The sequence below is a fragment of the Alexandromys fortis genome, unplaced genomic scaffold (genome assembly GCF_014885135.2).
Source record: "Alexandromys fortis isolate MF-2015 unplaced genomic scaffold, M_Fortis_MF-2015_v1.1 scaffold_354, whole genome shotgun sequence".
Taxonomy (NCBI): domain Eukaryota; kingdom Metazoa; phylum Chordata; class Mammalia; order Rodentia; family Cricetidae; genus Alexandromys; species Alexandromys fortis.
In genome coordinates, this window is record NW_026068227.1 from 202,165 (window position 1) to 214,696 (window position 12,532).

Genomic DNA, 12,532 nt, shown 5'->3' on the forward strand with positions numbered 1-12,532 from the left:
GGGGGAGAGAGAGAGAGAGAGAGAGAGAGAGAGAGAGAGAGAGAGAGAGAGAGAGCAGGGGAAACAGAGGTACTACATATTTTAACTCTAGGAAGGAAAAGAACAAGAGAAGGAAAGGGTGGATGCATTGAAGAACACAGGCAGGCAGGAGCTACTGCATGGGGGGGGGGGGGTCTGGAACACTGTTTAGAAGAAGACCCTTGTGTCTTTGTATTTACATTTCTAAATTGCTTCAGTCTGTTTGCTCTCTAAGATAAGGGCCTATTAGCACAGCCTCCCTGATTTTCCAAATCATACAACCATTTTAAGGAAGACTTTCTCTGAGTGATTTTAGCAAAACTACCAAAATGGTTTCTTTTCTACTTTTGAAATTGATGACAAAACAGCAATACAGTATACCCGAGAGTGCCCAAAATGTTCACGAATCCCAGACTAGGAAAGGAGGGTATTTCTTACTCGTCTCATGCTACTGTGTGTTCTGTATGGTTCGCAGAAGCAGAAAGTGTCGCCTGTTCCTATTGCTGCAGATCGACACGGTTTTCATCTCCTAGGCTGAGATGATCTCTGGGATCTGATGAGCTCCCTTCACACTAGTCTAGGTGAACACACAGATTAATGAGGAATAGACTAGATTTCCAAGACGTAGTGAAGACGGCAGCTGATTATATCAGGGAGGAAGGCTGCTCAAGTACTGTGCCCAAAAAAAAAAAAAAAAAAAACAAAACAGGGGCCAGAGGAAACCGAACTGATTTCATTAAAGGAAAGGTGCCTGGAGGATTGTAACCTGTCCTCGTGGTCTCTGCTTCCCCACACCAGTGAGTCCTCTGAGGCACCTGTTCTTGAGACAGTGACTGGCTCAACGGAATGTATACTATAGCAAAAGAAACAAGAAATATGTTTTTAAACATGACTACAATATTTTTGTATAAAGTTAAACTTTGGTCTTCCTTAGAAATAAAAATTAAGTTTGAAAATACCACCTTTTGGGGGAGGCTGGGTCTGTGGGGCAGGGTCTTTCTATGGAGTCCAGCCTGACCTTAAACTACAGTATTTCCGCACTAGTTTCCCTAGTAGTAGATTACAGGATGCCCAATAAACCTCAGTGTTGGCTTGCTTTGGCTACAGTTAATATTATTTCCAATAAAGTAAGTATTTATGTTTGACATATAGTTATTGCAGATTTGTTTTAATTTGCTTATCTTTAATTTTAGGTCAGTACCCTTTGAAGAAAGAATTTTAGCTGTTCTCAAGTGGCTGCAGCTTCCTAGCTATGAAAGGTATGTAGACAGTTTCTGGTACAAAGGCTCTTTTGTTTTATAGACATCATGTGCTTCGAACAAACAGATAACAACAAAACTGCTGTTTGCTCTGATGTCTTATATCCGAAGAAACTGAACAATTGCCGCTTCAGTTTGGAGAATCACAAGCCTGTAAATAGTTCCGCAGAAGTTTAGCAATGTTTCCTCAGTGCTGTAGGATTTTTAAATCAGGGTCAACTGTTGAATTATTCTTTTCGTTCTGTTCTTCAATGTGTCCATAAAATATTACGTTTTGATACTGTTTGATTTAGACCACACTTTTACACTCTGTATTTAGAAGAACCGGACTCCTCAGGGCATTCTCATGGACCTGTCAGCAGTGAGGTAAGCTCATTCTTATCTGTTTGTGATCGCTCCATTAACCTTAGTGTACTGGAGTGTGCTTCTAGAACATTCTGTGAAGTTCTATGATTTCTGGAAAGTATTCCCTGTGGTTTATGGAAAGAGGGAGTAGGGAGTATTGCACAGAATTCGACTTAACTGAAGAGAACAATTTGAACAAAACAAGAGCTGAGAGAACTGATATTGCTTATATTTTTACAGTGCTAAATCGAACTGTTGAATTCAATTGTTTGTTTTCAATTCTAAAACTTTTTTTTTTTTTCCCAAGGCAGGGTTTCTCTGTGTAACTTTGACTGTACTAGAACTCACTCTGTAGACCGGGCTGACCTTGAACTCAGAGATTTGCCTGCTTCTGCCTTCTGAGTGCTGGGATCAAAGCCTGCACCACACTATCCCTACCTGGCTTTTCAGTTCAGAATCGTTTTATCCACTCTGTAGCCTCTCTCTTTGCCCTCAAACCTGAGTGCTTTATGAGAGGTCTTCAAGTATCTAAGACTCTAAATTTCTATGGGAATATTGGATAGAAGTTACAGTGGAAATGCCTCTTCTTACTCTTAGCAGACACTCCTGCCTGAAAGCCGTGCTTCTAACAGAGCTAGAAATTGAAAGAATGGAAGATATCATCAAAAGTAAAGAACCAGGCAAACAATAATTATTTATGTTAGTTACTGTGACACTGATGGGAACCAGTAGCCTAGGGAGGAAAGGTTCAAAGTGCTTGCTTGACCAGCTATGGTTTAGGAACCTGGCTGGTTTCAGGCCAAATAAAGCAGCATTTAATGACTTTCAGAGTTCACATCACCATGCTTTTGCATATATATCTTGGAGTGCGGGCAGCATTAGCACTCTAGGTGACTTGAGCTGTTCCCTCTGTGCTTCCATGTTGCTTCCTTCTGTAACATGAATTCTTATCTATAGCCTGAGATGTCCATAGAAACTCAGAACTTGGGAATCCTGTTGAGCATAATAAGAAGAGTGAAAGTTCTCTGATTATCTGTTGCCTTTTATGAGTCCAGAAGACAGACTACAAACCCCGTACCCCCAAGTTCATGTTAGTTCTCTGCCTGGGTGACCTAGGCTAGATGATTTGTAAGTCTTTAGGATTCTTATCAGTGGTCTGGCATGTCTATTGTGAGCTCTATTTTGGGTGGCTCTATCTGAGCTCCTTAGTTTAAATGCAATATTGCCGAATGTATTAATAGGGACAGATAGCAGTCCCTTGCCCCCCAAATTTAAACCACTGAATAGACCATCTTTCCTTGTTTTTCTGGCATGTCTGGCATGGAGTTGAACCCTTTGAAAGAGCAGGTATTATTTTGTGTTGCTTTCATATCAGGCAAAAGAGAAGGAAACAGGTCCTCAGCCAGGACTGTGTCTGTCCTTTGTAGTCCTTCAACCAAAATATGTGACCCAATCACCGTGGCAGTGAGCAGCCTTAGCGTACACACTTTTTCTTGACTCTGTCATCAGTAAAGCAGACATGCTCCCTACCCAAGGCAGGGTTATGAAGAGGCACGACCTGAACTTGGCCATATCACAGTATGTCTAGAGAAACTCATCGCTGCTTCTCATGGGTGTTCCCATGGTTTGGACAATTGACCAGGCAGCCTGTGTGATTTTCATCATTTTAATTATTAATTTTTATTATTTCACTGATTCCTAAGGCCAGTGATAAGGTCAGTTTGGCTGAAAAACAATATATATAATAATCATATGGTTAAGATTGAGTGCGACCCTTTGTGATTTGCTCATCTTCCTGCTTTTCTGATGTGTTCTTGTTCAGGATGGAGCCTCCTACTTTTCAAATCCTATTCATCAACTTATAAACTCTATTCCGCTCTCTTTGCATTACTGGCACCTCAAAAGCACTTTGATATTTAAAATTTAAAAATCCATGTTGTTTGGCTGTCTTCCTGTGAGTGGAGGACCATGTTGAAGGAGCTTGTCTCATACTAAACTGAGATGTACAAGCTGTGGGTGAAGATAGAGTACAGAAAACGCAGGCAAGACTTTATAAGGTGAGAGGAAAAAAATGCCCAAAAGCAGCCCAACCAAATTACTAGCGCTTCTGTAGCCTTGGAATATTGATGTACAAAACATAGGCATTTTTGTAAGGAAACGAGGGGTCTAAATCTCCTATTGAAAAGTACAAAGCACTACATGAAGCTTTAGAGGATTAACTTTAATTTTTTGAAAATCCGGAAGCATGGTGCTCATACAGTGACCATTTAAATGATGCAAGAAGAAATCGATTGTGAAAAGAAAAATGTTAATTAAGATTGCATTGTTTTCTGCCCAGAAGCTAAAGTCTAGAGTGAGCATTATTCTAGTTTAATTGAGTCTAGGCTGAGTTTGATACTTAGATTCCCGGGAGAAACCAGTTAATGGAGAAACCCCAGAGTATATGGTTGAGTATGTATAGGATCTGTACCTTGCTATTCTTAATGACTGGCAGATTTTTTTTTATGATCTTGACCAGTATTGATCTAATGTGTATTTATCATAGTTTATCAATACCTCAGTAGCCTCTTCCTCTCTCCCTTCCTCCCTCTTCTCTTTTTTTCTTTCCTTCCCTCCTTCCTCTGAGTAGACTGTGACTATGGCGACATAACATTACTGTGGAGTACATCTTACAAGGCTGCTTCCCATTCCTAGGTCATCAAGGCCTTGCAGAAGGTTGACCGGATGGTCGGCATGCTGATGGACGGCCTGAAGGACCTGAGCCTGGATAAGTGCCTGAACCTCATCCTCATCTCAGACCATGGTAATCTGAGTCCACTCATGTACGCTGTAGATTGCACAGCGGTTTTGTTTTTTAAGTTGGTTTGATTGGTTCTTGTTTCATTATTTTTACTGGATGTTATGGGTAAAACTTCTTTTTAAAATGTGGTTTCTTATGGCTAGTTTTTAGGAAGATACATTAAATATAAAATATAATAAAGCATAAAATTAAAGAAACTTGTGTGCATACCACCCACAAATTATCTAATTTCTGATTTGAGAAAATTCTACATCATAATTTAAAGTGTTACTAACCTTCAGTATTGAATTTGGGTAACTATAATTTTCTATTAATTGGTACACATTCTTACGTATCTCTTCAATTTATTTTAGTATGTTTATTATGGTACATATGATTTTGGAGGCACATTTCTTTTAAATTTCTGTTTCTCACAATATAGTCTATTAATAGTTTTAATTTAATTAATTATTTGTATACACACAGATACACCACAGTGGGTTAAAGGACAGCTTTTGTGGGGTCTGTCTCTCTTTTCACCATGGGTTCTGAGCTGAGCTATCTCACTGGTTCCCAGAATGCAGTTTTTGTTACAGATATACAGCTTTGGGATTATAGAATAGCATCCATGCAAGAAAGCAGAAACTAGGTTCTCTCTGTTTTCTTTTGATAATGTCACTTGTTTTTGCTTCAGAAATAGTTATAGAGAGCTTAGCAGACAGTTCTAACATATTGTATGCTCAGGGATCTCATACTTCAGGCGTATTCTCCAGTTTAATATGAAGTGATTTGGGGTAAGTCGCCCTCTTCAGCTGTGGTAAGACATCCTAATTTGCACACATGGCGATACTATAATTCACCGGGAAGAAGGAACACTTAATTAAATGACAAAGTTGCGGATGAAGGAACAGCAAATACATATTGAAAGTCTGGAGAGATGGCTCATCCACTGGGAGTGCTAAGTGCTTTTGCAGAGGACCTGGGTTTAGGACAGAAAACAAAAAAGCAATAACAACAAAGAAGCAAAATCAAATTCTGCAAGTGAAAAAAATTCTGCTTTATGTGCTGCTTTTTCTGGCTATGTTTCAGCATGTTTTGGTGGTTTCTTTCTTCCAGGTATGGAACAAGGCAGTTGTAAGAAGTATGTGTACCTGAATAAGTATCTGGGGGATGTGAACAATGTCAAGGTTGTTTATGGACCTGCTGCCCGCCTGAGACCCACTGACGTCCCAGAGAAATACTACACATGTGAGTGAAGCTGTTTGCTAACATTAGATAGCTCGGGAGAAAGTGACTCCTCTACATCAATGTTTGTTAGCCATAGGAGAGCATGATTAACTCTCCATGCAGAAATCCGGTACTTAAGAGAGTTTTATCAGAGTGAAGAGAGCTTAAGCACTTATCAGCTTTATATTCTTGGACTAAACATTATTTGGTTATCTTAATAGAATTTCACATTACAACTTAATGTTTATTTATGAAGATTTATGCACTGCTTATGAGAAAAATTCAACTATATCTTTAAAGGTTAGATAATGAATGGCATGCCATTAAAATAACTCACATCATTTTCAAGTCATATTATGTTATGAGGAGGAATATACCAGAAATTATGCATTCTGTAAACAATCAGTCCCTTTACTAAGAAGTGATTTCCTTAAACAGTTTCCCTAAGCAATAGCTTGCATCTTTTAGAGTAAGACAAGCAATTTTATCATCTTTCTTGATCACATTGGAACACAAACTGTCAAAGTGTGTTTAAAGATATTTATTATTGCCAAGTAGTGGTGGTGCATGTCTTTAATCCCAGCACCTGGAAGACAGAGGCAGGTAGATGTCTATAAGTTCAAGGCCAGGCTGGTCTACAAAACTATACACAAAAATATTTTTATTATTCTGCAGATCAAAGTCACTTCATAACTGTGTTTTATATTTATTGCCCCACTTTGATTTCCATTTTTGGTTTTGCTTATCATTTTGATATAATTAGTTTTGCAATGGAAATATAAATGTGTTTAAATAATCAAAATTGGTTAGATTTGGGCTCTGCAATGAAATTAATTTCAGTAGAGACAGTTAAATATTAGTGAAGAAAAAATGCATTTCACTCCAAGAAAATGTTCGTGCAAATATGCACAAATCAAAGGTTCTGTATTCAAAATACAAGAAGTTTTTGTTTTATTCTTTTTTAATTTGGAACTGTATCCAGAAGTTCCACGGAAGTCTCTTGACCCGACCTACTAAAAGAAGAAATTAAAAGGAGAAAAATGTTTCTTCTAAGCATATCCAGATCTTTTTCTGTCATTTTTCTTTAAATAATGCTGTCTAATAACTAGCTGCAGTTCAGTTGCCTTGTAAGGCATTATGAGTAATGCAGGATGATTTAAGATACACAGAAAGATAATGTCAATTATGTGCAAAGGCCTCATCATTTTGTAGGCGACTTGAACATCTGAGGATGCTAGCATGTCAGGGAAGGTCGTAGAGACATTGCTCATGGATGTTGAGAGGTGACTGTGCCTGGTTAATGTTAAAACCATATAAACTGACATTCCAGGATTACATTTGGAATGCAGTGACTGGATTAACCTGTGCACAGACGTTCCTGAGTGCTGTTTGGCCTGGGACTGAGTTTTAGCCACAGCTTTATTCCAGTTAGGGCTCCGAAATTCCCAAATTAAAGAAACAGCTATATATCGATTCATCTGTCTTCATAAAATATGGATTTTTTTGTCTGTGTAATTTTGTCAAATTTGTGTATCACTAAACAGAGAAGTCAATGAAAGTTTAGATAGCTCAACTTACTGATATGTAGCACAAAATTCACGAGGCAAATCTAATGCCCTTACCTTTACACTTAGCTTTTACACCAGTCCGCTTGCCCTCTCCTTTGTGTCTGTTTTATGTGAAAATTCCACACTTGCCATTGAGTTGTGAAATGTGCACAGAAGAAAAGCCATTTCCTTTTCTTCACCGTGGCTTATTTCTTTTCCTTAGAGACAGCTTGTTATGTTTGGGCTATGTCTTCCTAAATATTTCCTGTAATGTATGTAAAATAAATATTTTATTATTACACAGTAAAGTTATGCTAGATCGAGATGGTATTTGGGTAGCTGAGCGTATGGATGGATGGACAAGCAGAGGTAGATGAACGGGCGAGCATATGGATGCACAGATAGATGGGTAGATAGATAATGTATTAGTTTCCTTTCTGTGTACCAATGTGACACCGTTTCTTGGTCATCGTTACAAAGAGGTACCTAAAGATTTGTCTGTTCTTTTCAGTGGCCATACAGTGATGGGGCGAATGAGCTGTTTGAATTTAGCCTTGGGGACTGGTGATGGAGCTCACTGGCAGAGAACTTGCTTAACTGCATCAGAGTTTGAGCCTCCGTATCACATGAATTGGGCATGGTGGCACATGCCTGTAGTCCCAGGCTGGAAGATTAGAAGTTCAAAGACATCCTTGGCTGCATAGTGAGTTTGAGGCCAGCCTGGGATACATGAGATCCTGTTTTTCTTAAAAAAGGAAAGAAAATATGCTTTGATATTTCATTGATGAGTTTGAGTGTAACAATATTGCATGTTGTGTACCATTTGTACTTTTAATGGTAGGATATCATTAGCTGTTAATTCTTTTGTTTGTCTCTCCAGTTAATTATGAGGGCCTCGCAAAAAATCTTTCTGTGAGTATATTAACTTTTTTGTTATTTAGTTATTGCTGTTTTTGGTAATATACATGACAGGTTATGGTGTCCCACTGAACTGCACATCCCCAATATTGGCTTTGATTTGGTCTATGCTAAATGTCTATTTTAAAAATATATTTTGTCCTCATGCTGAGTTTTGCTTGTATTATATTTCATAATTGATACCTTTTAAGGATCAAAACTTTTTTAAAGTTCTATTTAACAGGACATGTGAAATAAGAACATCACTTGTAACTCTACTATAACCTAGTGACACTCTACGAGTCCTAGTAATTTTGCTCACTATTAATTATAATGCCCAATGAAAGTTTCCACTCCCTTTCAAATTCTGTAGCTAGCAAGAACCCTTAGTTTCCTACCAGCACGGGTGTCTTCCTGACTGGCAGGTAAAATGTTTCTGAATAAAGCCTATCTGAAGCTAAGGGATTTTTCAAGAGATATTTACACCCCAGATGATGAGAGAATAACAGTTGTTTTTTTTTTTGGTCTTTTGTGACATCAGTGCCGGGAGCCAAACCAGCACTTTAGGCCGTACCTGAAACACCTGCTACCCAAGCGTTTGCACTTTGCCAAAAGCGACAGGATCGAGCCGCTGACCTTCTATTTGGACTCCCAGTGGCAACTTGCATTGTAAGTTCTGCGACCCTCCTGGGCATGCTCAGCCTGATCTAGTAGCCGTTCAAGGTGAAGACCGGCCCCTTTCGAACAGTACATGGCAATCTAACTTTAAACTCTAAACATTTTGAATTGGATACTGCTGTGAGCTGCTTAGTTCATTACTGGGAATTGGGCAGGACCCTGGACTTGTTTCTAGTATTCTTTCTCTACTTAGGGCAGCTGGTAACGTTTCCAGACATTGCTAAACATCTCAGTTCTGCCTGAGAATGTTGCTGTGGCTGCTCACATCCATGCTGGCTGTTTCTAGTGCTCTACACTAATGTGTCGCCTCTACATAGTCCCCATTTCTAACAACCCTTCCAAGGCCCGTAGTCATGAAAGCACTTTCTAACAAGCAAGTGTCTTTTTTAAGACAGCTGCTGCTCAAACTAGCCCATCAAGGAACCTCAGCTTGTTGGGCTGCGCACTAAAATATTTGGATGATTAATAATGTTCGTATCTCAAAACTTGATCATTAAATCTTTTGGTAGTCACCCATAAAACCTTTCATTGATTGTGACCATTACCCCTGACAAACAATACCTAAGAAGTGAAACAGTTCTGTCAACACAGTCACATCCTCTCCATTCTACTGCAGAGCTGGGCTTTTAGTCCAGAAGATGCATGGTGAGCTAACCACCACCCTCAGGAGGTTTGGTATATAGTGGCTATTTAAAGACTGCACATGAGGGGTGGGGATACAGCTCAGTGATGAAGTGCTTGCCTGCCTAGCATGTTTGAGGCCATTGGTTCAATCCCCAGTGTCTCCAATAACAACAAAATACTACATCTGAGCCTTATTATAAACCTCATCATCATTGAGATTTTACAAATGACTCACGGGAGAAGTTGAAACCCAACAGAATGGAGACTAATGGCATTCTCTATGGTTAGCACTTCAAGTCTCTTCCTTCCGTCTCTATGCAAAGGTTTGGTCACCTCTGTCTTTTGTTTCATGAACAGATCAACTCTGAGCAATATAGCATAAAGGATAATGCCCAGGAGTTTCAAACCCAGGTGGTTTTATTTAGTTTATGTTGATTTAATAAGAGCCATTTGTACTTTATGAAGGAAAACAGTGATGTGGTTGAAGTTTTGTTTAACGACTTGAATTATAGTACTAATTTATTATAATTTGTAATATAAGATTATGTCAAAATTTAGGAATCCATCAGAAAGGAAATACTGTGGAAGTGGATTTCATGGTTCTGACAATCTGTTTCCAAATATGCAAGTGAGTAAACCTTTCCTACTCCCCCAATAGGATTAATCTGGAGAAAGCCGGCAAATGAGGTCTAAGCTGTAAAAACCCAGACTGGGCATATAATGGGACAGTAATTGAGCTTTTTTGCCTTTGGGAGGAATTCAGGAATTTGTTAGTAGTTTGTGTTCGTGTTCCCATGGACATGGGATTTACCGACCTCGTTCCTAAGTGTCTCACAGTCATTTTGAACTTATCTGTGCCCTATGAACTGTTTGGCTCATGGTGGAAGTCAGTGATTTGATGGATGAGAGGTTGTTATGATTATTGTCTGAAAGGAGGCAACACCTGGCGTGTGCCTGGCACTTTAACCTTTTTTTGAATCTAGTGGTAATAACGATTGAATTTTTTCTCTGTAGCACTCTGTGAAATGGGCAGGGTGAGGTGTTTGTCCCATGCCATAGATGGAAAAAAAAAAGCTATTTCATCTTTCATTCTGTTCTGATCATCAAATCAAGTATTATAGTAAAAATAACAGAAAAGTTCTAGGTCTCTTTAATTTATATATACAATGAAAATTAAAATTATATCCAAGACTTCCCACTGGGCATGGTGTTTCAGTTATGCACATATATGTGTGCAATGCAGACAATCTAAAATTTTGATCGGCTACACGACTAACTGAATCAAGCTGATGAGCTTAAACATTTCTGGCGAATTCAGGCTCTCTTCATTGGCTACGGACCTGCATTCAAACACGGCACTGAAGTGGAATCCTTTGAAAATATTGAAGTCTACAACTTAATGTGCGGTGAGTGTGAGCAGCACGTTTCTTCTGAAGACGGGTGGCCTGTGGTGCCCACTTGGCACCTCTGTGGGCATGCTCGCACAGTGAGAGAAGATATTTCTGTTCCCGTGCTCTTTCTCCTGACTGGGAGCCCCTGGAAGGCTATGCAGGGCATGCTGCCTGATGACTTACTTGTCCAGTTTTCCCAGAACATGGGAAAAGCCCAACACTCAGAGTCTAAGGCTTAAGTTTATGACATTTGACTCAGCAATGACGGAAAGCACCGAAAAGGGTTTGGGAGCAGTGAAAAATTTCCAGAACGTGTGGCGTGTCTGAAATCAGTGCTGGTTGGGTGGATGGTCCTGTCAGGAGACACGAAGGAAGATCCACAATGAGTGTGGCTTGCTTGACCCATGACTTCTGAACTGGTATATTCATGATGGAACTGTGCGTTTGAGTTTGTACCTCTGTATATGGGTCTATGTGAGTATGTGCGACATGTCTGAGCACAGAGGCCAGGATAAGGCTTTACATGCCCCCAGAGCTGGGGTTACAGGTGCTTATGAGACACCCAATGTGGGTTCTGGGAACTTATGAATAGTACGCACTCTAAACAGCGAGGCCACGTCTTTAGGCCCCAAATTTATTTATTTTCTTTTTGATTGTAGTACTGGGAATTTTCAAAACTGTAGCTATGTCTTGAGTATAATAGTATAATTTTTTATATGAGAGCTTTTGAACTTGAGTTTATAGATCCTAATCTATTTAGAATAATAGCTTGTATAAAATAAGTGCTTAATGATACAAATGTTTGTTATTATTATTAAGTTTATGAGTCTCAGGTTCAAACAGAGTTGTGTTCACCTCCTAAGCCCTGTGTGATACCTTAGGTAAAACACTTTGAACACTTACTGTCAAGTACTGGTGATAATTTACTCAGCTCTTTTGATAATTAAATTTAAAAAGAAGAATATCATCACAGCTATTAATGTGGGTCCTCTCTCAGCACAGGCTAACTATATTTCTTGTGCATTCAAAGTTGAGGAGGTTTTGTGGGACAATGCACCATATATGTTGCGCTTTGTATTAAGAAGAACAGATTCTAGCCAGAAAGATGGGATTAGTGCTAAGATCCAGCATTGCTCTTACAAAACACCGGGACTTAGTCCCTAGCACCCATGTTGGGTGGCTTATAACCACCTATAACTTTAGTTTCTGTGGCTCCAATGCCTTTGACTTCTGCGGACATCAGCATTCATGTGCACACACGTACACATAGACCCCACATATACACAGTTAAAAATAAAGGAACAGGGTTTACCTGTGTAGTCCTGGCTACCCTGAAACTCACTGTATAGACCAGGCTTGCCTTAAACTCAGAGATCTGCCTGTCTCTGCCTTCTGAGTGCTGAGGCTAAAGGTGCGAGGCATGTGCAACCATGTCAGGCTAAAATAAGTTAAAAGTTCAGGAATGTTTGTGGTATAGCACTTATGTCAGTATTAGAACACCACATTTGGGATGCAGAGACGACTCTCTAGTTCTTCCAAATGACCCAGACTCAGATCCCAGAACCACATCAGGCAGCTGCAGGCCCCTTCTGGCCTCCACAGGCGTTTGCACTCACATGCACACACACACACACACACACACACACACACACACACACACACACACACACATCTTTATATAGGTAAAGGAACCACAGATTCCTTTTGTGGAAAGATAAGTATGTATGTTCTATCTTCATTCTACTTAGACAGTAAGAGAATCAAATA

General features: G+C 39.4%; 1 protein-coding gene across 2 annotated transcripts in view; it reads left to right on the plus strand.

Moving 5' to 3' along the window:
- Window positions 1–12,532, plus strand: part of Enpp1 (ectonucleotide pyrophosphatase/phosphodiesterase 1) — a 64,275-nt gene that overhangs the window by 37,369 nt on the left and 14,374 nt on the right. Inside the window, exons 10-17 of one of the 2 annotated variants that reach the window (XM_050130777.1) lie at window positions 1,212–1,277; window positions 1,571–1,643; window positions 4,317–4,425; window positions 5,518–5,649; window positions 8,056–8,087; window positions 8,614–8,741; window positions 9,933–10,002; window positions 10,693–10,780. In XM_050130777.1, coding sequence (XP_049986734.1) covers window positions 1,212–1,277; window positions 1,571–1,643; window positions 4,317–4,425; window positions 5,518–5,649; window positions 8,056–8,087; window positions 8,614–8,741; window positions 9,933–10,002; window positions 10,693–10,780 — 698 coding nt within the window. The remainder of the gene's footprint in view (window positions 1–1,211; window positions 1,278–1,570; window positions 1,644–4,316; window positions 4,426–5,517; window positions 5,650–8,055; window positions 8,088–8,613; window positions 8,742–9,932; window positions 10,003–10,692; window positions 10,781–12,532) is intronic. The other variant, XM_050130778.1, reaches the window with a different exon arrangement.